Source organism: Colobus angolensis, unplaced genomic scaffold (assembly GCF_000951035.1).
Source record: "Colobus angolensis palliatus isolate OR3802 unplaced genomic scaffold, Cang.pa_1.0 Scaffold239, whole genome shotgun sequence".
Classification (NCBI taxonomy): domain Eukaryota; kingdom Metazoa; phylum Chordata; class Mammalia; order Primates; family Cercopithecidae; genus Colobus; species Colobus angolensis.
The window spans coordinates 1,659,807-1,683,209 of NW_012115588.1; the positions used below are offsets into that span (position 1 = coordinate 1,659,807).

Below are 23,403 nucleotides of genomic sequence, written 5' to 3' on the forward strand. Positions count from 1 at the left end.
CTGGCTATTTTTTTTTTATTTTTGGTAGAGACAGGGTGTCCCTATGTTGCCCAAGCTGGATTTGAACTCCTCGGCTCAAGTGATCCTCCTGCCTTGGCCTCCCAAAGTGTTGGCATTAGAGGTATGAGCCACTGTGTCTCGTGTTTATTTTTAATTGAAGTATATTTAGGACATGAGAAAATGCTCATGATCAAATGGTAGGAGAACGAAGTAGGGTACAAGACCATATTTACAGTACGATTCCAATTTTGTAAGACACACACACACATTGATGATGATGATGACAACAGCACGTGACCAGGCGTGGTGGCTCACGGGAGGCTGAGGCAGGAGAATTGCTTGAACCTGAGAGGTGGAGGGCAGAGGGAGCTGAGATTGCACCATTACACTCCAGCCTGGACAACAAGAGTGAAATTCTTCCTCAAAAAAAAAAAAAGAAAAGAAAATTTAAAAAAAGAAAAGAAAAAGAAAATGGCACATGTTCATATATACGATATATGTTAGGAAAACTATCAGAAAAAAATGCACCCCAGTGTTAGCAATGTAACCTGTGGAAGTCAGGATCACAGATAACTAATGTTTTTCTGAATACCTTTACTAAATTTCCAAATTTTCATCTGAGCCTTTATTCCTTTTACAATCAGGAAAAAATAATTAAGATTGCTATTGGAAAATACGGTAAAGGGGCAGGGCCGCCTGGCTGTCTTTGCCCAGAAGCGGCCAGTGACTGCATGTAGTTCATGTGCCCTGAGGCAGCTGCCTTGGTGATCCGAATGCTGTTGAGCTTGGGGTCTTTTAGGGCCTGGTACCCTAACCCTAACCCTAAGGCACTCTGGGTTTCTGCAACCTTCGGCCATTCTCGCACCTAGTACTCCTCTCGCGTCTTGAGTCTTGGTCCACCGACAGTGCTGGTGTCCTTTCCCCCAAAAGAGTGACGTCACTTATTTAGTTCATTCCTTCCTTCCTTCCTTTCCTAGCCCTTTCCACAAAGGATTTGGAGATGCCTAAAACAATATAATCTGGGTTTCATACGATGGTCCTAGATTTGTTGCGTTTTTTTTTTTTTTCTTTTTGGTTTAGCGCCACAAACACGGGCTGGAGGGAAGATGAACACTGTGGTTCCTCTGACCCTCTGCCTGGTGGTGGTCATGCCTGGCCAGAAATGAGCCTTGCACCTCAACTGCAGGCCAGGCCAGATTTAGCTCAGCCTGGGCACATCCTCCCAGGTGTGGTGGAGCCACCTCCATCCTGACCCTGGTTCTTTTCACTGGCTGGCCCCTGGAGCTGACTCCGTCCTGGCCTGAGGGCCCCTCTTCTTGCTGCCGCCACAGGGGCCACAGAGATGCAGCCCATTTATTCGTAAAACTGAGGCCCAGAGAGTGGCCTGTGTCTTCCACAGGTGACTGGGGAAGGGCTGGGAAGGGGCACAGACCTTCCCTGCCTCAGAGGAGGCTTCAGGAAGGGTGGGCAAGGGAGGGGAGCAGATCAGGTAGCCGCTACTCTGGGGAGACCTTGGACTGTGAAAAGGGGTGGGGGAAGGAAAGCTTACAGGGCACCCATAGGCTGGGGTGCCCACCTGGCAGGATGTTTTGGCTTCTGAGCACCCCTTAAATTATCCTCACTTGATCATCCCTATTTTATTGTTGTTGTTTTGAGACAGTTTTGCTCTTATTGCCCAGGCTGGAGTGCAGTGGGGCGATCTCGGCTCACTGCAACCTCCACCTCAAGGGTTCACGTGATTCTCCTGCCTCAGCCTCCCAAGTAGCTGGGATTACAGGCACCCACCACCACGCCTGGCTAATTTTTTGTATTTTTAGTAGAAACGGCGTTTCACCATGTTGGCCAGGCTGGTCTCGAACTCCTGATCTCAGGTGATCCACCCGCCTCAGCCTCCCAAAGTGCTGGGATTACAGGCATGAGCCACTGCGTCCCACCAATCATCCCTACTTTTCAGCAAACGAAGCTCAGGGATTTTCCGTTTGTCTGTGGTCCAGCCTCCCACCCAGGTGGGGACTCAGGGACACCTCCTACAGGAAGTCAGGGAACGGCTCAGGGATTGAGCAGTGCTCTGATCTCTGAGGCCTTGGAGCCTGGGTTGGGAGGCCTGAGACTTCTAAAACCCACCACACATTCTCAGAAGACAACTCTGGCCCTTTGTCTCTGGCTGTCCCATCATGGTGTCAGAATAACGCAGGTCCTTCTCTGAGCCTACTAGTGTTTCCCAAGGGCAAGATTGGTTTCTCTTCATGTTTGTCCTGGTGCAGCTGAGTCTCACATACAGTATGTGCTCAATAAATGCATGGTGAATGAATGATTGCCCAGTGGATACATAAGGAGAGCCAGCTGATCTGATCCCCCACCAGGCTGGGCCACTCAGGGGTCAGGCCTTGCTCAGCTTCCCAAACCATGTGGTCTGAGCCCATGGGGACTCTCACTGCTTCCTCTCACTTGTCCCATTTCCCTATGAACTACGAGGGGATTGGTCAGGTGGTCCACACGAGTCCTTCCCAACCTCCCCCATCCCGACTGGGCCTTCACTGCCTGTGTCTGAGTGGACCAGGATCTGGCATCAGGGCCCAGGGTACAGAGACCAGCCCTGTTCTCCATCTGCAGGTCCAGTTTTGGCACAGGCTGCAGCAAAGCCAGATCCCTCCTCCGGTCACTTGGCAGCACTTGCTCACCCTCCCAACATTTCTAGGGTGTGAGAAGGGTGAAGAGGGATGATGAAATACCCCTGTGCTGAGTCCCAGGGAGCTTTGGCCCAGGAGAGGGCTCTGGGGCTAACGCTCCCCCTAGCGTCAACTCAGGGGCCTTGGGGACCTGAAGAGATGTGGACAGTTGGTGGCAGCACTGATCCAGGGTGGTGGCTGTGGGAGGAGGGAAGGGCAGCCGTGGACGGCAGAGAACCCTGGGCCCCGGCCTATGGTGTCACTCATAATCATGACAATGACCAGCTCCTGAGTGCCTGTGGCCTTTTTCTTTTCTTTTTTTTTGAGCCTTTCTCTGTCGCCCAGGCTGGAGTGCAGTGGCGTGATCTCGGCTCACTGCAAGCTCCACTTCCCGGGTTCATGCCATTCTCCTGCTTCAGCCTCCCGAGTAGCTGGGACTACAGGCGCCTGCCACCACACCCGGCTAGTTTTTTGTATTTTTAGTCGAGATGGGGTTTCACCGTGTTAGCCAGGATGGTCTCGATCTCCTGACCTCATGATCCACCCACCTTGGCCTCCCAAAGTGCTGGGATTACAGGTGTGAGCAACAGTGTCTGGCCTTTTTCTTTTTTTGAGACAGTGTCTCGAGAGCTCTGTTGTCCAGGCTGGAGAGCAGTGGTGCACTCATGGCTCACTGCAGCCTCAAACTCCCGTGCTCAAGCAATCCTCCTGCCTCAGCCTTCCAAGTAGTTGGGACTAGATGCATGCACCACCACACTCAACCAATTTTTAAACTTTTTGTAGAGACAGGGTCTCACGATGTTGCCCAGGCTACCTTTTCTTCTTGCTGTAACTCTCCAATTGGAAAAGTATCACTTCTACTTGGGGAAACTGAGGCCCAGAGATGAGGTCAAGTTTCCAAGCTGGCCTCTGAGGGCAAGGTAGGAGAGGGGAGGTGGGCAGTTAAGTGGCCCTGCCAGATCCCTCATCGGGGGCCTGTGTGATCTGGCCTCAGAGTGGAGGTTGCTTCATCCAGCTCAGCGGGGGCTGTGGTCTTGCCATGGTGTTTGGGCAGTGACTGAGGCCAGGGGCACCAGGAGCCTGCTTGTGACCCGCCACCTCCCCTCCCAACCCTGTTCTGCCTGTTTGCAGCCTGGGGCTGTGGGCCAAGCTGGGTGTCCGCCCCAGGCTGCAGGGTTCCAGCTCCTCAGAAGCTAGGAGCAGGGGACCCGCCACCCCTCAGACAAGGAGGCTGGGTGACAAGGATCTGTCCCCTACCCTTGCTGAGCCGGGACAAAGCCACACTGCAGGGGCAGCTGCCTGCCTCACTCCTCCCAGGTGCTCTGTGAGGCCACATGCCCAGCTGGCGTGCTTTTCTGGGCAGCCTTCCCAGGGCTTGGTGAGCATGGCCACAGCCGCCCTCATGTCTTGCTTCTCTCCCGTCTTCAAGCCAGCCAGGGCTGCCAAGCCAGGCCTCCTCCCTCCTCAGTTTCTCCAGCGAGGGGAGGGGTTCCTCAGGGATTTCGCTCAGTGCCTTGGGCTGGCTGAGACTCCTCAAAAAACTCTGGCTGGCTCTTGGAGCCTCTTTCCTCGGCTGTAGAATGGAATGGGGGAGACTTGCCCGTACCCCATGGAGATGTTTGGAGATGCACTTGCAGATAATGTTAAGTAAAAAGTGGACAGCACACGGTAGGCGCTCAGGAAAATGTGCTCAGAGGAGAGTTATGGGTGACACCAGTCTTGTCCTGCTGTTTGAGCTGGGGCAATAGAGAGGCGCCAGCCAATGCCCGCACCGTGGGGAAGCCCAGGTCAAACAGCAGCAGGTCTCGGGGAGAAGGGAACTCCCAAAGGGCTCAGGTGCCTCAAATCCCCAACCTCTAGTTTGGCAGGGGCAGTGGGCCATGGCTTTTTGAGCAGGGGTCCTGTGCCCGGGATCTTGCCCAGCTCCAAAGCTAGTAAGCCCCAGGGAGACCACCCCCACCAAGTGAAGTGGGCGTGAAGACAGATGATGGCTAAGGGACTTCCAGATGCACGAGATCAAATGTTTATTGATTTTTTCCTAAAATACTATACATTTAAAGGAACTCTTCAACTGAAAAGACGACAATTTTTGGTAAATCTGTAGCACAGAAATGAGGATTTCTGCTGGTAAGTTCTCGTGACAGATACAGACACAGGTCCACTTTCCAAGCAAGACATCTGCTCACTGGAAACAGTAAATGCATAGCTCATGATGGTGGTGGGCACTGCTAAGTTACATAAAATACAGGTTCTCCCCCACCCCTGGCTGCCCCATGTGACCACAGTGTAGCTCTGGCTGCAGCACCTGCTCCCTGGCAACTCTGGGAAGCCGGAGAGACTTGTGCGGTGGGTAAGACCCAGCTTTTGTTTGCGCACAAGTAATACGACGACTGAAATCTGCAACTACTGCAAAGTCGCGGGCCCTTTTACAGTGTTCTGCTACGGAACCAGGACAAAGGCCAGTCAGAAGGCGGACCAGCAGTCAGCCGGTGACGACAAGCCTCCCTCCAGCAGGCACCATGTCAGAGAGGCCCCAGGCCCACTGAGCCCAGGAGGAGACCCAGCTGGCCAGCCAGACCTGTGCCCGAATGCCACAGACTTCAAGCAGTTTACAAACGAAACTCACTGTTAAATCTCATTAAAACAGTAGATGAGTGCTTTAGATTCTCTGAATATCAAATAATATATACAGATATACACTGAGACATGACAGTCTAACATAAAGCATCTTTATCTACAGATGCATTTGCTTGAAAAGTTAGTCTTCTTTTTAACTCTGAATCACTGATAAAATTGTTAATTTGCAAAAGAGTACAGTTTTAAGCAAGAATAGAGTGAAAATGATTTTTAAATATGGCGATTTGGGGGAGTTCTACCGAAGGTTCTATCTAAAGCTTCCATTCAGATGCCCAAAAGCACAAAGAGCATTAGCATTCCCAACAGAAACCCGACCATAACCCGGTCCCATCTTCCCGCTACAATCTCTTTCCTCAAACATCATCTGCCACCTGAGGCTAAGCCTACACACGGCATGGCTAACAGGGCATGGGAATAGGGAGATCGCTTCCTCAAGACTAGTGTGCATCAATCTGTGCCATAATTTAAGTAGAAATGAACAGGTGTATAAAAAAGTATAACTGTACATAGCCTTTAAATTAAAAACCTTAAAATCTTCACTCAGAAAATAGGATGTAAGCTTGTTCATTTAAGTTGCAGGTGATGGAGTCGTCAGAGAGAGTAATCAGTGGAACAAGATCAGCGTAACCCACCATTGACTCGGAAAGGAGAGACAAAGTCAAGAACATAGAGATCCATGATAGGCCAATAGGCACAGTGGGCGGGGAGGGGCGGCTATTTCTGTTGTTCTGCGTCTTCCTGCGCTCAGATCCCTCCAGCTGCACTCGGAAAGGTGCCGAGTCCCAGGCAAAATGACCAGCTCATCTGCCTTCCAGGGACACCATGAAGCCAAGAGCAATGGAACCATCATCTCTTGCAGGAAAAGGAGTGGATGCCTACATGGCTGGCTGAAGCTCCTGGGCCCGCCGCCTCCGTCCCCTGCTGGCCTGACCCCTGGCTTATCACTGGATTGCCTCCACATAATTTGCCGGGTATAGGCCAACCTGCCCGTTGTCCAAGCGTCCCTTGCACCAGCCCTGCTCATCCTCGTCTTCCATCTTGGTCAGCTCGTCCCCTGTAAGACAAAGAGGGAGCCGTCTCCATGAGAGGGTGACACTGATGGTGGGCTAGAGAGCCGCGTTCACGAGCTTCGGCCCACAGCGGGCGGAGGGCTAGGCATTCTGTGGCGGGCAGGCCGAGGACCTGGTCATTTCTCTACTAAATGCATTTTAAGTTGCCTCTTTGCTCACGGGCCTCTGACAGATCTAGAGATGACAGTCTCACACAGTAATTTAGAGCAAGCAGCTCTCAGTTGCCACAGTGGCTCCCACTGGGACTGCAGCATCGAGCTCCCTAGGGCTGTGCCTTCCTCACCATCCTGGCCAGGTGGCAGGAACTCTCCCTCGGTTGTGCCCCTCCCCCACACTGGGCCTCTTGTGTCCTCCCCACCGGGGCCCCGGCCGCCTTTCTCCCAGAAGCTGTCTCTGGGGTCTCTCTGCCTTTGTTAATCCCTCTCCTCTGCAACTTCCAGGCTGCGAGAGGGGAAGGGACCACATCTGACAGTCATACCTGTCATTCTATCCCCAATACCTGGCTGAGGACTTGTGCATGGTGCCATGTGTCAACCCTTCCTGACACCCTGAGACAGGAGCCCCTGGCACTGTTCTGTGGCTCTAATGTATTAACGTGGTTCCATTTATCTTCTGCTTGTTCCAACCTGAAGGACCTCCTACCTCTGGCTGGGCCTCAGGTAGAGGAGGAGATACAGAGATGAGAGGAACTGAGGGAGCCTGGTCTCAAGGAGGCAGACGAGGATGGTGAGGGGGAGGTGGCACTAGGGCAGGGCCCCAGGTCTGACATTTGCCAGGTTAGGGAAGCAGAGCAGCTCAGAGCCCAGGGGTGGGCAGAGCCCGTGTGCTTCTGGCTGGTAACTCGCTGCAGGGAAGGCCAGTTGGGCCTGCTGGCTCGGACCTCGTCAGGAGCGAGCAATTGGTGGGAAAGCAATAGTCCCAGGGCTGTTTGGCCTTTATTGTTAAGTTTGTAGTTTTGTAACTCTCTTTGGCATTTTTTGGTCCATTTTCAGAATTAGATGCAGTTTTCCCCCTGGTTTAGCATTTCCCTGATGCTTTGAATTTTGTATGGTAGCAATGCTGGTCAAGATGCCTGCGGAGCTAACGCCTGGGGCTTCCAGTGCTCCCCGGACTGCCTGGGCTCAAATCCCAGAGCCACCACTCGCTGGCTAGGAGACCTGGACCAACTGCCTCCACTCCCTGGGCCTGTGGCCCTCATCTGTGGACTCGGGGTGCTATGAGGATTAAGCGTTAAGGCACCAAAGAACCCTGGGAGGGCGGGACACGCGTAAGCACTGGCTCAACCTCCCACTGTCATGCCACTTCTGCCAGACCAGTGCTCCTGAAGATCTGACCCAGAGGCATTAGGAGCAGATGCAGGGGCCACAGGGCAGCAGCCGTGATGAACCACCATCTCTTGCCCTGCTTTGTGTCTTGGGCCCCTGGCGTTTCTTTTTGTCCTGCCTTCATGGGTTGCTGTGCTCACAGGCCTGGCTCCAGGCTACCGAGGCTAGGATGAGACCTGTAGCCCCACACTACCATGTGGCAAACAGCCAGCGCAGCGCAAGAGACAGACATAAGTCAAGCCATACTGGTTGGGAGCTAATTTTGCATTGTTAAAAAGCAGGATAACACAGAAAACAGAACGAACAGGAAAGCTTTCACATTGTGCAAATGTGAACTGGTGATTAGAAGGTTCATTTCAATCAGTTTGCTTTTGACAATTCACTTGGATCTGGAAGAAACATTTTAAACCTACAAAATTACTGTCAAACCCAATAGGTAGGATTGAAAAGGAGTTAGAAATTATAAACAAATAAACCAACAAAGTCGGGGGTAACAACCCCAACCAAAGATATCAGAAACTGGATGAAGATGGCTTAAAGGCACATTAAAAAAAATCCCAAAAAACAAAAAAAAAACCAACTTCTCAAACTGGGCAGAGGCAGCTGATAACCAGCCCAGGGGATGAGTGTCTGGGGACGGAGGGGGGCATTTTGAGTGCTGAGGGAAGGAGGCTGAAGGCTGGTTAGAAGCTAGGCCATTGGGCACAGTCCCCAGGCCCTGGCTTCCCTGCTGAGTGGGGGACTGGGGTGGTGGTGGTAAGGCAGCCTTTCCCACAAGTGTAGCCTAGGGGCAGGGGCAGACTTCAGCCTGTGTGGGTTGAGTTCTGGCCCAGTTTCCCTCTCGGAGTGGTAGATGCTGCTTCTGGGGGAGCTTCACAAAGAGGGCAAGAGAGAGGGAAGAATCTGGGTTGCTGTTGAGTCTGCTTTGGCCCTAGGTCACTCCAGCTTCCTTAGGTGCTAAGATAGCAATTTTCCTTTTTTTGAGACAGAGTGTCACTCCATCACCCAGGCTGGAGTGCAGTGGCATGATCTTGGCTCACTGCAACCTCCACCTCCCAGGTTCAAGTGATTCTCTTGCCTCAGCCTCCCCAGTAGCTGGGATTACAGGCATGCGCCACCATGCCTGAATAACTTTTTTTTTTTAGTAGAGGCAGGGTTTCGCCATGTTGGCCAGCCTGGTCTCAAACTCCTGACCTCAAGTGATCCTTTGGCCTTGGCCTCTCAAAGTGCTGGGATTACAGGTATGAGCCAACAAAGGTAGGGGCTAGGACTGCACGACTGTACCCCAGCTTGGCTAACAGAGTGGGACCGTGTCTCTATTAAGAATAAAAAAAAAAGATTATCACTGAAGACCATTCAAAGAAGAAAAAGACATTGGACAGAAAGTCTTCACCAGCAGAGCACACATAATCAGGATCCAGGCTGTTTTATAAAACTATGGTTCCTGCTCCTGGCAACACAGGTATGCGTGTGGGTTGGTGTGTGCATGGTAGGTGTGGGCAGGTAGATGTGCACACACACAAGTTGCTGCCTGAGACAAGGCCCCACCTGGTCCAGAGGCATGCCAAGTGCTACTCCAGGGTCTGGGCAAAGCTGTGGCTCTCCTAAGGGCTTCTCTGGCAGTTGGGGACCCCTGGAGAAAGGCTTCTCTCAGGGACCTACAGGGCTAGCAGCTCGCAGAGTACACATGGGGGAACCTGGTGGTCCTGGCCAACAGCTTCTCCAGATGCCCTTCTGCGTGACTAGCCAGCGCCCTGCAGTTCACAGCCTCAGCCCAGCAAGGGGAGGCGTCCAGGCACTGGCTTGGGGGCACTCACTATTTCTGAGTCTTGGCATTGGGCATCCACTACTTTTTTTTTTTTTTTGGAGACAGAGTCTCGCTCTGTCACCCAAGCTGGAGCGCAATGGCACGATCTCAGCTCACTGTGAGCTCTGCCTCCCAGGTTCAAGTGATTTTCCTGCCTCAGCCTCCCGAGTAGCCGGGACTACAGGCGGCCGCCACTATGCCCTGCTAATTTTTTGTACTTTTAGTAGAGACAAGGTTTCACCCTGTTAGCCAGGATAGTCTTGATCTCCTGACCTCATGATCCGCCCACCTCAGCCTCCCAAAGTGCTGGAATTACAGGCATGAGCCACTGTGCCCGGCCTACTTTTTTTTTTTTTTTAAGAGATGGGGTCTTGCTCTCTCTTCTAGGCTAGAGTACAGTGGTATGAACATGGCTCACTGCATCCTCTTGGGTTTCAGTGATCCTCCTGCCTTAGCCTCCCAAGCAGCTGGGACTATAGGTATGCAACACCACACCCAGCTAATCTGCTACTTTGGTTTATTTATTTATTTGAGACAGGGTCTTGCTCTGTTGCCCAGGTTATTTATTTATTTATTTGTTTGCGACAGGGTCTTGCTCTGTTGCCCAGGTTGGAGTGCAGTGGTACAATCATGGTTCATTGCAACCTCAATCTACTGGGCTCAGGTGATTCTCCCACCTCAGCCTCCCAGGTGGTTGAGACTACAGGCACGTGCCGCTAAAATTAGCCCAGCTAATTTTTTCTTTTTTTTTGAGACCAAGTTTTGCTCTGTCACCCAGGCTGGGGTGCAGTGGTGCGATCTTGGCTCACTGCAACCTTCACCTTCCAGGTTCAAGTGATTCTCCTGCCTCAGCCTCCTGAGTAGCGGTGATTACCGGCATCTGCCACACGCCTGGCTCATTTTTATATTTTTAGTAGAGACGGGGTTTCACCATGTTGGTTAGGCTGGTCTTGAACTCCTGACCTCAAGTGATCTGTCTGCCTCGGCCTCCCAAAGTGCTGGGATTACAGGCATGTTGTCACCATGCCTGGTCTAATTTTTCGTATTTTTTGTAGAGACAGGTTTCGCCATGTTGCCAGGCTGGTCTCAAACTCCTGGGCTCAAGTGATCCTTCTACCTCGGCCTCCCAAAGCTCTGGGACTACAGACATGAGCCACAGCATCCAGCCAATTGGCTGCTTTTGACAATGAAGCCAGGGCACTGGGGAAGGGCCTGCAGTGACTCACAAGTGAAATCAGCAAGAACTTTTCCAGACTTAAAAAACAAAAAAGACCCTCCCACCTGCAGGTGGGAAGCCCTCCTCCCCTGGATGCTGGGGGAGCCCACCTACCAGCCTTGAAGCTCAGCTCGTCGTGCTCCTGCCCCTCGTAGTCATACAGGGCCCGGACTCGCACTTCCGTCCCCGAGGTGGCGTCGTCGTCAAACGGATTCGAGTCCCCATTGGCATCCGTGGAGGAGAAGGGGTTGTTAGACTCATCGTCTGACCAGTCGGTGGGATAGCTCTGGGTCTTCTCGTAGCTGCTGACACTGCAAGAAAGGGGAGGCCACAGGGCTGTCAGCACAGGCCTGGCAGAGGGTGTGAGGTCCCCGCCCCTGCAAGGGAAGGGCACTGGAGCCTTGGGGCTCAGGGCTGAGGGCTCCTTTCGAAGGAGCACAGGTAGAGCCAGTGCTAGTGCGAGTTCATGTCATTCACACTCATCCTGAGCCACCGACAGGCTTTCCAGGGGCAGGCGGTTGGAGATGCCCACAGCAGAGGCCAACCTGGGGCCTCGCTCTCTAGTCCCCAGCACAGACTGCGTGCTTGTCTGTTTTCCTGTCGTGGTGCTGCTGGGGCCTTGAAGGGTTAACAGAGGACAGAAAAAAAGCAACTGAAGATTGTTAGCTGTGCCCTCCCCGAGGAATGGGGGTGCCAGAGAGCCTGTGCACCAGCAGGCGGTGGGCCTGGATGCAGCACGCCAGGTGCCCACTTCCCGCAGAGCTTCGTGCATTGCTGAGTGCTCAGGGGTGAGAGCCCTGGCCAGAGAGAGAGGGAGAGACAGAGCGAGCGCGGTGGGGCCAGAGGAAGCGTTTGTTCACCGACTTTTTGGCCTTAGTGTCCTCCTTCTCACTGACGGTGCTGCCCGTGTCGTCCTCATCCTCGAAGGGGTTGTAGCTGGACTGTGACTGCGCAGACTGGGCGGGGTTGCTCGGGACATTAAGGGTGCTATGGAGAGAGAGAGCTTTCAGGGGATCCCAGCTCCGCAGGGCCCATGAGGGTCCTGGCACTTCCCAGCTGCAGGATCTCAAGGGACAGATCAGCTCCTCCTGTGACTGGAGGGGACCACGGTGTTTCAACAGAAAGGTCACTGTGGCAGAATGCGGGCAGGACTTCAGCTGTGAAACAGGCTCCAGGAGCCTAGGAGAGGCCTTGGTTTCCCTTTTCCTTCCCTGCACCTGGAGACAGTCCGTCCAGAGCAGGGGCTCTGGGGTGGTGGGTGACAAGCCACAGCTGGAGCAAAAGCGGTTTCCAGGTTCAGGGCTTGTCCCCTGTCCTGGCTCCTACCACCGTGAGTTGGCAGGGGGTCAAAGAGCCCGTCAGGGTCTCCTCTGAGAGTGATAGTTTGGGAGGGGCCGGCTCTCATGGATGAGTGGGAGAGGGCTCTGAGCTCTTCAGACCACACGGCCTCCTCCTGACCAGTAAGGGGTTCAGGGCTCGCTCTTCTGCTCTGTGGGGCTGGAGCTTCCAAAATCAGGGCCAGGGCCTGCTGCAGAGTCTTTTCTAGGCATAAAGAAGGATTCCTTTGGTGCTCCAGAGGGAAAATCCAGTCATGCAACTGCCTACTGTGTGCCAGGCCCAGTGTGGGAGCCAGAGAGATCTGGGCCAAGCTCTGCCTGAGGGCTGGGAGCCGGGAGCTAAGTTACGCACTACGAAGACCACAGGGAGACCGTCAAGCAATCAGACAGGCACCAAGGGCCCTGGAGCCCCACCAAGTAACTGATCCTATGGACTGGGCTACCCTGGCCAGCAGCACCTTCTACTTCCAAGACCAGGGCCTCAGGGCACAGGACCCCAAAGCACCGGACGGACGGCTCAGCCTGAGCACCCACCACTCCAGAACCAAGGAAGGGAGGCGAGGACATGCCTCCAACGCCACCAGAGCGATCCTGAGTGGCCAGTAACTGCCTCATCCGCTTCAGCCTGGCAAGCGGTACTGGACCTAGGCCTGCTGGAGGCCAATATCCAGGCCACACGTCTGAGCTCACCGGCCCTCCTCCCTCCTTGGCACCTTTCTCTAGCAGACTGTTGTGAGAGGGCACTGCTGGGGGCGGCTGAATTGTGCAGCAGCCCTGGCCAGCCCGGGGCCCCCAGTGCCTCCTCTGAGGCAGTGTTTCTTCTTTCCCCTTCCCACCCCCAAGCATTACAGGTGCTGGCCCCGATCCCTGGGACAGGCACTTACTGCTGAGCCCATCTGCCCAGACAGTGTGCACAGCAGCGGAACGACAGCGGCCACACCTGCTGGGGAGCCTGGCTGGGGGCTCAGCACCTGGGGCTGCAGGAAGGCCATGGGAACCTGGGCTGAGCCTTCTTAGGAAGCCCCCGTATGAAATGACTATTACTGAGCGTGACATGGAGGCCTCTGGGCAGGTCCTGTAGGAAGACCTCCTCTAGCACACACTTTCCAGAAGGTTCTAATGACCACAGTGCCACCCTTATATCTCTCGTTTTCAGTCAGTGACTAAGTCAGAAATAACTAATGCTCCTAGCGAAGAGGTAATTTGGAAAGGAGATGTCTGGCAGTCCTCTCCTGTCCCTCCCTTGACTGGCGCCTGCACATAATACAGAGTGAGCACGAACCTCAGCAGGACCTTGGCTGCCCAAGGGAACCAGGGTGGCACCTCCACCAGTGTCCGGGCAGGGCGGTGCTATCCCTGAAGACATGAATGCCAGCCCTGTCATCAGCTCCTACCCACTCGGGTCTGAAGCTCAGGGCCAAGGCTCCCTCTCTGGATCTGTCAGCAGCTCTGGCACCAGGTAGGAAGACGACCCTCCCCGGAGATGCCCCTGGGCCACGGCCCACAGAGCTTGGGAGCCCAGGAACCTCCCAGGTGTTCAGGCTGGGTCATGGTCCACAGAGCTCAGGAGCCCAGGAATCTCCCAGGTGTCTAGGCTGGGGCTCTCCTGGACCATGCAGATTGCCTGAGGGGCGCCCCCACGGAACGGCCTCTTTTGAATGGAGGTGGCACCCACTCACCTGCTGGGCTTATTCGGCAGAGACTGGTCGCCTGTCTGGTTGATGCCCGTCAGGGTGACGCCGTCAGTGGCCTTCTTCTTCTCTCTCCGGCTGAGGGTTCGATTCAGGTCTGCGGACCACTCCTGGGCAACAGGTGCCGAGGGAGAGAAACCGAAGGTTCACTTGCGGGAAGCCACGTCTGTCCTCAGTTCCTACCCAGCGAGCCTGCAGTCCACGCCGTGCATCTGATGTGTAGACTCGGGGCCCCTGCTCTCCCTGGCTTCCCAGAAGACCTCAGGCTCCCACGCCCCACTTATGAACCCAAACGACCTGAGCCCCTCCTCACTGTTCAAAGCAGGGGGTCTGGAGGCTGGCACTTCTACCACCACCCCCAGGACATGCTGCCCCCGTCCTAGAGGACCAGCGGGGGTGGCAAGGACCAGGGCAAGGTCCAGGGCCTCCTGATCCTGACCCTGCCCACCAAGGTTCTCAGCCCCATCCCCCTCAGGCCAGCATGGGCCCCTGTGGCCTCCCCAGACGTCGTGCTGAGCCTCCCAAAGTAGACAGGAGCCAGCCTCTGAGGCACTTGTCCTGAAGTGCTGAAGATCCTTTGCGTCGATGCTCTAAATTGTCCCTGGGCCACAGGGTCAAGACAGCTGGCTTCGGAGACCTGAGCAAGCCTGCCATGTGGAAAAATGGGCCCTGGACTGCAAATAAAACCAGGGCTAAGTGGCTACCACCTGACAGAAGGGGCAGGCAAGCAGACTCACAGCCTCCAAGGAGCAGGGCTCTCCCCTGTGTTTTGCTGCCCTGGGATTTTCCTCTGGGACCTGAGCTCATGCGGGGCTAACGAAGCACAGCACGCTCCTCCCGGAAGCCTCATGAGTTCCCGGGTGGCGAACAGGCTTCACCAGCTGCACGGAAAATGGACTAGGGCAAAACCATGAACGGAGACTGTGTCTTGATTTTCTAGAAGAGTCTGTGCATGCCTGCAGGTGTTTAATGAGCTCTCCTTCACCCCCATCTCCACCAGTTACCAGACAACTTTGATTAAAACTTGGTGTGGCTGAGTCCACAGCTCTGCTCACACGTACTTACAGAACTTTTAGGTTGGAAGCCAACTCAGAAGCATCCTGTCTAACCTGTCCATTTGTCAGATGAGGAAACTGAGGCCCAGAAAGGCAACGTGACTTGCCCACGCAGAGGGGGTGGCAGACCCGGGCCCCGATCCTAAATCTGGGTCACCTTTTTGTCTATTAATTATTTTCTGACTGGAATAGGTTGACTGAGAACTCAATCAGAACCTCAGAGTTCTCCACAGTGACCTCTGAATATAAATTCATCCTGATCGGGCAGCTTCCAAAGGCCAATGGGATCAACACCAAGCTGGTGCTGAAGGGAAGGGCCGGCTTTCAACACCCCTGACAGCAGGGCAGCCTCAGCTGAACTGCCAGGAGCCTGGCGGGGGCAGCACACACACCCATGCGGGCCACAGACACCCTGCACGGCGTATGGCACTCTATGAGTTAGCCGAACGCAGACACTTACTTCATCCTTGTGGCATGAAAAATAAAACAAAGAACTGCATTAGAGAAAGTCAGGCATGGTCCTGTAACAGCTGCAAATGTGTGCACAAGGAACGCACAGGGGCTGGTTCCCAGCCCATGGACCCACAGAGGGAAGGGCCCCCTGGGCTCTGGCTGGGACACCCTCCAGGAGACAGACTGTCAAACAGTCCTCACCACTGTGCCCCTCTCTGGGTATAATGGGCACCTCTAAGGTCCCCAAGCGAGTTTCACAGGTGGTTTCCTGTGCCACCCCTGGAGCAGCAAATCCTCGCTGTGTGTGAAATCCCAGCTGTGCACAAAACCCATCAGCCGAGGCTTCCTGGTGTGTGGCTCCAGAGGAGAGGCTGGGCTTTGTGCTGTCCCCTCTAGGGCCACTTCCACTCGGGAAGGCTCTGGCCCTCCATGCTCTCCCAGTGCCTCTGTGGAAGGGGCACAGCTGCCCTGCAGCCTCCTACTGGGAGCGAGTCCTGGGCTGGCACAGGGGAGTGCTTGGCGGCAGGGCCCAGGCTGTCATTTGGAGAAACCTTCCTGTTAAGGGCCACAAAAGAAGTGCAGGAGTAAGGACTGACAAAACTGCAGCCTACGAGGCCCCAGGAGGCTTCTGAGGGGTGGGCCTGGGTCAACAGCCCTGCATGGACAAAGTCACCATGTTCCCCAACAGCCCCCGACAGGAGATGGGTGCTCCTGTCATTCCCGTTCCACACGTGGGAAAACCGAGTCACAAAAAGGGTGAATAGTTTGCTCAGCTTCCCACAGGTGGTCAGAGGTGAGCAGAATCTGAATGCAGCCCAGGCTCTGGCCACTGCTGAGTCAGGGAAGCCACGAGGTCCACGCCCACAGCAGAGGTCGTCGCCCACAGCATCCCCGCTGGGGCAGCTGACGCCACGTGCTTCAGCCTTAGGGGCAGCAGGACCTTCACCCACTGCCTTCAGGGTGCCAGGTGGGGCCTGGTGACCAATCTTCGGCCTGGGTGAGTCCTGAGATCCCCAAGCCCTTGCATTTTGAATGTAAAGATAATGAAAGGCTCAGACCCACATGATGGGAAAAGAATGTTCATTTTGAATCAGGATTCACTGAATTTACTGCCTGGAGTAGGGGAAAGTCCTTTGTTGGAAGGGTAAGGAGGGCTGCCCACTGAGATTGCCTCCCCGCCCTGGCCCACTGTGAGGGGGACACTGTGGCTGCTCCCTTCCCGGCCATTCCACAGGGTGAATCAGGGACCTGAGGTCCTGTGTGCCTGTGGCTCCTGGGACTGACTAGGAAGGGAGGGAATGCCACTGGCCAAAGAGTGACAGTCAAACATTCCCAACTAGAAAGGACATAACTGCAACTTCACAAGAGGTTCAGAAGGCCTTTGGCAATGCCTGCAGCCCCCCAGGACTCTATGCCAGAACTTGGTCTGTACTATAGCTATGCTTAAAGACTGCCTGCCTGATAAACAGGGCAAATGTCAACATAGAGTCTGGAATAAGAACGAGGACATCGTCTACCAACTCTGTGGGCCCAGGTCCTGTTCCAGGTCAACGAGGTCATGGGCACACCCTCCTCTTACCTCAAACTGCGGCCAGTTCATGGCCATGCCTGGCCCGTGATTGGCTCGGAACCACCTCAGGTCCTCCACCGCATCAGCCGCTCTGATGCTCTGCTCCAGGTCATGGTAAACGGCTTTGTAGCTAAATCAGAGGGAAACGTGGCTCTTTTAGAAGGCAGGGGCCAGCTACCATTTGTCCCAGCCCAGTGCCAGCCAGAGCAGGTCCCGTGGTCTCTGCCCCGTGAGCTGGTTTCACAGACAGAGCCAGAACACTCCTCCCTTGGCTCAGGCGGAATATCACGGGCCGCCATGTGCACAGATGGCTTCTGACAAATGAGCTTTAAATCAAACCAGCAAAGCAGGTGGCAATGAATGAGCCCTGCTCTGTGTCACATATGCAAAAGGCACCAGCAGGTGGGCTGCGTGGGCCACCACTCTGTGTGCTCCCATTTAACCAGGCCCAGAGTTGAGGAAGAGAAAACTGGAGGGTGTTAGAAAGTAACCCTCCTTCCTCATCTCTGTCAGAAAGGCTTTATACCCAGATGTGCAAATGCAGAGTGTGAAGATGACCCGGTGCTGAATACACCCACCAAGATGGGGTGGGGGCCACCTTCCGCCTGGCAGCCATCATTGGCTCACCTTCCTAGGAAGCTGCCCTGTGGGGGAAGAGTATGGATCACTGCTGGACCTGATATTTTCACTTATAATCGTTATGGCTGGTGAGTCACGTGCTTTCTCTGGGCTTCGGTTTCCTCCCCTGTTGAGTGGACATGATCCCCTCCATCAAGGGTTGAGTTGTGTCCTTCATAGGAGACATGTTGGAGTTCAAACCCCAGTGCCTCAGAATGTGGTCTTATTTGGAAATAAGGTCTTTATAGAGGTAATCAAGGTAAAATGAGGTCACTAGCAGAAGCCCTAATCCTTATGACTGGTGCCTGTATTAAAAGGGGGAAATCCAGACACAGAGACAGACAAGCATGATGGAAGTCACTCCACATGCAGAAGAGGCCGACACAGGCCAGCCCCACCCTGCCCCTGCCAGCAGAGCAGCCTTGGGCAAGTCATTTAATCTCACCCAGCCTCAGCTTCCTCATCAATAAGATGGGGTCAGTGCCACCCACTTTACAAAACTGTCATAAACATAGAATGGTGGCAGAGCAACAGTGGTGCAGTAACTTGCCTTTGATGATTTTTATACAGAGGGAGACAAAAGGAATGTGTTTTGGTGATGCGTCCCTATATGGTTCTGCTAGATGGATGACAGTAGTCCATGCCCTTGAGTAAGCCGGGACCTCTGCCCTGGTGAAGGCATCACAGAAGCAAAGATGAGGAAAGCACAGAACCAACAGCACAGCTTCCATGTCACAATTCAGAACCATGTCTCAGAGGGTATGTGCTGTCCTGGGGGCTGAGAGCCACTAAGCAATCAGCTGATCACAAAGGGCCTCAAAGAAAGACTGTCCCAGGCACAACCAGCCCAGAAATGCCAGATTCACCCCCAGTGGATCTTAGATATGCCAGCTGCGGCTGGGCGCGGTGGCTCATGCCTGTAATCCCAGCTACTCGGGAGGCTGAGGCAGGAGAATTGCTTGAACCCGGAAGGCAGAGGAGACTGCAGTGAACGGAGATCACACCACTGCACACAAGCCTGGCAACAGAGCAAGACTCTGTCAGAAAAGAGAGGAGAGGAGAGAGGCAGAGGAGTGAGGGAGAGGGACAGGGAGAGGGACAGGGAGAAGGAGAGGGAGAAGAGAGGAAAGAAAAGGAAAAGCAAAGCAAAGCAAAGTCAGCTGCGTTGGTCCTAGCTGTGGCCCCAGAAAGGGCAATCTCCCTTCCTGCCCAGACCTGTACGTGGAGCTGGCAGAGTGGGCCTGGCCTTATCTGCTTGGGCCAGCAATTGGCTGGGTCAGCCAGGCCTTCCACAGGTCCAGCCAGCCATGCCTGCAGCTGCAGAAACGCTCAGCAGAGGGGCCCTCTCTGCCATCCAGATTGCAGAGAAGCAGGAGGCCCTGAGGGTGGTAAGGAGACCTCCTGACAAACGCACCATCCCAAACCTGGGAGCAGCATCTGAGTTTGCTTCAAAAGCACTTTCCGTTGACTTCAACGACGTGTGTGTTTTAGCTCAAAGGAAACTTACCCAGTCACATTGGACAGGTCTAGGTGCTTCTGAACCTCCAGCAGAACCTCCCGGAAGAAGCGCAGGCGTTTCTCCTCGAACTGCTGGCACTGCTCAAACACCTGCTCCATGTTCTCCATGTACTGGGGCGTGCCCTGGTCGAGTTCCTTCAGGGACTTCTCATACTTATCTTTGGTCTAAAGGGAAATCCAGGCACAAGACAAAGGTTCATTTCCATTCGGCCCTTGGCTCACCCCGCCCCTGGAGTGTCTCAGGCCTCCCCAGATTCCAATGCAAAGAAAAAACAGGAGCTCTGGCTTCTGACAGACTTCGAGTTCAAGTCCCAGTCCTTCCACTCCTGAAAGGTAAATCACACTCCTGCCATCTGCCCGGTCTCTCAGCTGCAGCAAGGCCCAGACAGGTAGATGCCGGCAAAGGGCTCGGTGTGTGTGGTCTTGAGTGTGCCAAACGCCCATGTCCTCTTTGCCCTGTGGGGAAGGGCTGTGCCTGGCTACCCTCAAGCCTCCCACAGCAAAGGTGGAGCTGGGGCTGAATCCTGCAGCTCTCTTGGAGCCTCACTGTCCTTTATCAGATGAGGACACTCTCTCCTTCACAGTGTTCTGATATGTAAATGATGGGCTGCAGGAAGAAGGCATTCAAAAAAAGTCCTCCTTCCCCTGTCCTTCAGCCCACTCCATCCCCCTCACACAGCTGCTCCCTCCCAGATTGTCCCAAGAAGGGGTTTTGCAAGGCAGGAAATGTTAAAAGCAGGTGTGGCCTATCTCAAGAGTATCGAGGGGCAGCTAGAAAATGTGTGAAATTCTGAAGACGTGGCTAAAGTGGGCACATTCATCTGGTGGGGATGTGCCTCGAGGTCAATGGCCTCCCTCACCCCTCATCTTGGGGGCAGGGCCACCAGTTTGGTGACCAGGTGGCTTTGTTAGTTGGTGGGATCATGGCCGTGTTGGCCCCCTGGGGTGGGTGAGCGATAGCAGGGCTGGGGCCACCTATTTATTGCAATTCTTTCTACTATGGGGGTAGTCAGGGGCTCCACTTGGGTCTAAGCTTTGCTGTCCCTAACAACATATGCAGGGCCTTCTGAGGAAGGATGGAAGGATGAGGAAGGATGGAGCCCTTCCTGAGCCACTGCAGGCCTATGGGGCACCCGCTCTGCCCCCAGCTGGGACTGAGTCTACCCTGCCCATGAGGCTCCCCTCCTCCCCTCCCAGATGCTCGCCTCTGACTCATGTGGCTCAGGGCCCTGGGAGACTCCGCTTCAGGCTCCAAAGCAACTCCTCTCCTTGAAGCCTTCCCCAGTCTCCTGAGACCAGGTCCCACCCCGCCCTCTAGGGCTCTGACTCCTGCCCCTTTCTCCTCTCCTGGTATCCAGGTCCTTGCTCTGCTTCTCAGCCTCCTCAGATGGTTCGGCTTGGGTCCTCTGTGCCTACAGGAAAAGGCCACCCCTGCCAGGGCTGGGGCATGCCCAGCAGAAAGAGAGCTCCACAGCGCTGTGGCGATTCCTATTCCCCACCGCTATCGACACTGCCCGTGCCCACTACCTGGCAGCCCTGCATGGGAGCCTAGCTCAGAAGCCCAAGACACACAGCTGTGGGTTCAGCGCCCGGCATCTGGTGGATACTGCTTAAGTGACACAGAGCAGTCCCATCTCAGGAGCCTTCAAGACACAATAGCCTCCCAGGAGCTCTCAGGGCACTAGTGGCAACAAGATGCTCCACCTTGGGGCTGCCCCTGCCCTCAGCCTGTGGCCAACCCTGCTGGCCCCAAGTCCTGTCCCCAGCACAGGCCAGGTACTGAGCAGGGTCATCACTGTTCTGGAAACCCCCTTGCAGGGCATAGAAAGTTCTCAACGAACACCCATGGAGTAAAACAAAAGGCTGCCTTCACCCTTAGGTGGATTGTAATATTTTAGCACTAAATGCAAAAAGTTCTTTTCTGATGGATGCTCCAAGATGTAGTTGATGGCTGATAAGAAACATGAAAGTACATGTGCATCCAGTCAGCAGTGGTATGTATGTATGTATGTATGTATGTATGTATGTATGTATGTACCTACCTACCTACCTACCTACCTACTTTAGAGATGGGGTCTCACTCTGTCACCCAGGCTGGAGTGCAGTGGTGTGACCACAGCTCGCAGCAGCCTTGAACTCCTGGGCTCAAGCAATCCTCCCGCCTCAGCCTCTGAAGTAGCTGGGACTACAGGCACACGCCTCCACACCCAACTAAATTTTTAAATTTTCTGTAGAGATGAGGTCTCACTACGTTGCCCAGGCTGTGTGCTTGATTTTGGAAACTGCGTCAAGAAGGGTGCTGGGGAGGGACTGGCCTCCTCTCCAGAGCTCTAGTCCCACAAGGACCTCTCACGTCCTGCAGTTACTGGCCAGACCACAGAGGCAGGGAGGGCCCCAGGAGGCAACCCACTGCAAAGTGTCCCATTCATCCTGCCAGACGCTGATGTCCAACCTCGTGCCCTGGGCCTGTTCTGCGAAAGCCTGAGTTGACGTTCTGGGTGGCTGTCAAACATGAAAGGCCTCTCTTCCTCTGCATCTCCGTCTCCCTTTCTCTCACACAGGCACGGCCCTGCCCGACATGGAGAAGCCCCATCTTTCTTCTAGACACCTTTTTGGGCACCTGATTCCCTGGGATTCTGGCAAAAGCCGGAGAGTTCTCCAGGACCTTGTGCTTCTTGAGCCCACGTGCACCCCACTCAGTCGTTGGTTCCAGGCTCCTCACCTGATCCCACCATGGAGGCACCTGGGCTGCTTCAAAAGCCCAGATTCCTGGCTCCAGCAATGGGAGTGAGAGGGGTTTCCCAGAGGATTCTGACACTCGGTCTGAGTGATGAACGTGTAGATGACGGGTTCCCCTTGCTACGCCGACAGCATAGCAGTGAGGAACAGTGGAGAAAGGGCATAGGCATATGTATGGGCTTGAGGTCAGAAGTTCCTGCTCTCACCTGCTGGATGGTACGACTTAACCTCTCTGATCTTGGTTTTCTCATTCACAAAAAAGGGATGCCACCACCTAACTGACAGGGGCCGGGAAAGGTTGGTGGGTAGTGAAACCAGCTTAGGCCTCCTGCCTCCCCTCTGCCCATGTCCTGTTCCTGGAGTGCAGCCTCTCTCTACCTCATTCCGTCTCTCTCTGCAAATCCTGGTGGGGAATTTATTCTCCAAACACTGAGGCAGGGCAGGCCCTTGGCAACGACACCCCCCAGCCCTCACCTGTCATGCAAAGGAGGGGAAGTGGGGCCGAGGGCTGAGCCCTCCCTTCCTGTGAACTATTAAATCACAAGACGATGATGCTGTCTGGTTTTACGTCCTGTGACTCCAGGACCTTCCAGGCAGAATCACTGTCGACATCTGTGGAGCACTTCATAGTTGACACAGTGATTTCTCACTCACCCACCGGGGCAGAAAATCTCCCCTTCACAACAGAAATGGAAGGGCACCCAGGATGCCACAGTGCCTGGTCACGGTCTCTCATGGGCCAAAGACCACCCTTCTGCCACCCCTGGCTCCACAGCCTCTGCCTCACTCTTGGGGCCTGTCACTGTGGAGACTGCGGGGCACCTCCATCCCCCCTCCCACCTGGCTCCCCAGACAAGTGCTCCCAGCCTACAGTCCCTCCCCCAGGTCTCTGCCTCCAGCCCCTCTCCCTACACAAGCAGAGCAATCCTTCTAAACCATCTCACCCTCCTCACCTCCTCCCTGACCCCACTCAGACTCAGGCCTTCCTCAGTGGCTCCTGGTCAGCAGCATCCTAAGCTCCTTACTCAGCCCGGCTGTCCAGGCCACTGGCAATTTGGTCCTCGTAACCCTCCATGCCAGCTCACACCACACCCATTCACACCCACCACTGGCCACAACCATTCACACCTGCCACCAGCCACAACCATTCACACCCATCACTGGCCATGCCCATTCATACCGACCACTGGCCACGCCCATGTTGGCACAAGCAGTTCCCTGCAGCAATCCCAGCTGTCCTTGTGTCTCTGAGCACAAAGAGCTGTCTCTTCCCCCCAGCTTGCTCAGAGCCTGGCTCTGCCCCTCAACTGAGCAGGTACAGTGCCTGTGGTGAGGTGAGGTGCTAGGGCACTCACCTGTGGCCTTCTTGAGATCAGGGGTATGTTTTATTGGGTTCTTTATCCCTCTATCCACCCAATCACCCAAGCAGTTACAGAAGGCTTACTATGTGCCAGACATGTGAACAACTGACACGGTGACACTCGACATGTAAAAACAAGTGTACAATTTACCTTAAGAACATCTTGCTTGCACTTTTCTATTTTGTCTTGCAATTTCTTGAGCTGTTCAGGGTTGAGGGATGGGTCTGCCTTGCTGTTGGCTTCTCGTGAGATAGCCAGCTTCTCCTCTTTGCACGCTGCATGGTGGGCTTTCTTTGCTGCTTCTACCTACAGGGATAATGAGTTCCTGAATGCCATG

At 54.5% G+C, this 23,403-nt stretch overlaps 1 protein-coding gene across 4 annotated transcripts in view; it reads right to left on the reverse strand.

Annotated features, from left to right (window-relative positions):
- Nucleotides 1–4,676: 4,676 nt before the first annotated feature.
- PACSIN2 (protein kinase C and casein kinase substrate in neurons 2) overlaps nt 4,677–23,403 on the reverse strand; it is a 146,287-nt gene continuing 127,560 nt past the window's right edge. For 2 of the 4 annotated variants that reach the window (XM_011945136.1, XM_011945137.1), the window contains exons 5-11: nt 23,217–23,372; nt 18,956–19,131; nt 16,840–16,960; nt 13,741–13,862; nt 11,589–11,711; nt 10,839–11,035; nt 4,677–6,360 (exon numbers count right to left, since the gene is read on the reverse strand). In XM_011945136.1, the coding sequence (XP_011800526.1) occupies nt 6,248–6,360; nt 10,839–11,035; nt 11,589–11,711; nt 13,741–13,862; nt 16,840–16,960; nt 18,956–19,131; nt 23,217–23,372 (1,008 nt within the window). In that variant the 3' untranslated portion in view covers nt 4,677–6,247. Of the gene's footprint in view, nt 6,361–10,838; nt 11,036–11,588; nt 11,712–13,740; nt 13,863–15,267; nt 15,274–16,839; nt 16,961–18,955; nt 19,132–23,216; nt 23,373–23,403 lie in introns of all 4 variants that reach the window. The other 2 variants (XM_011945135.1, XM_011945139.1) reach the window with 2 other exon arrangements.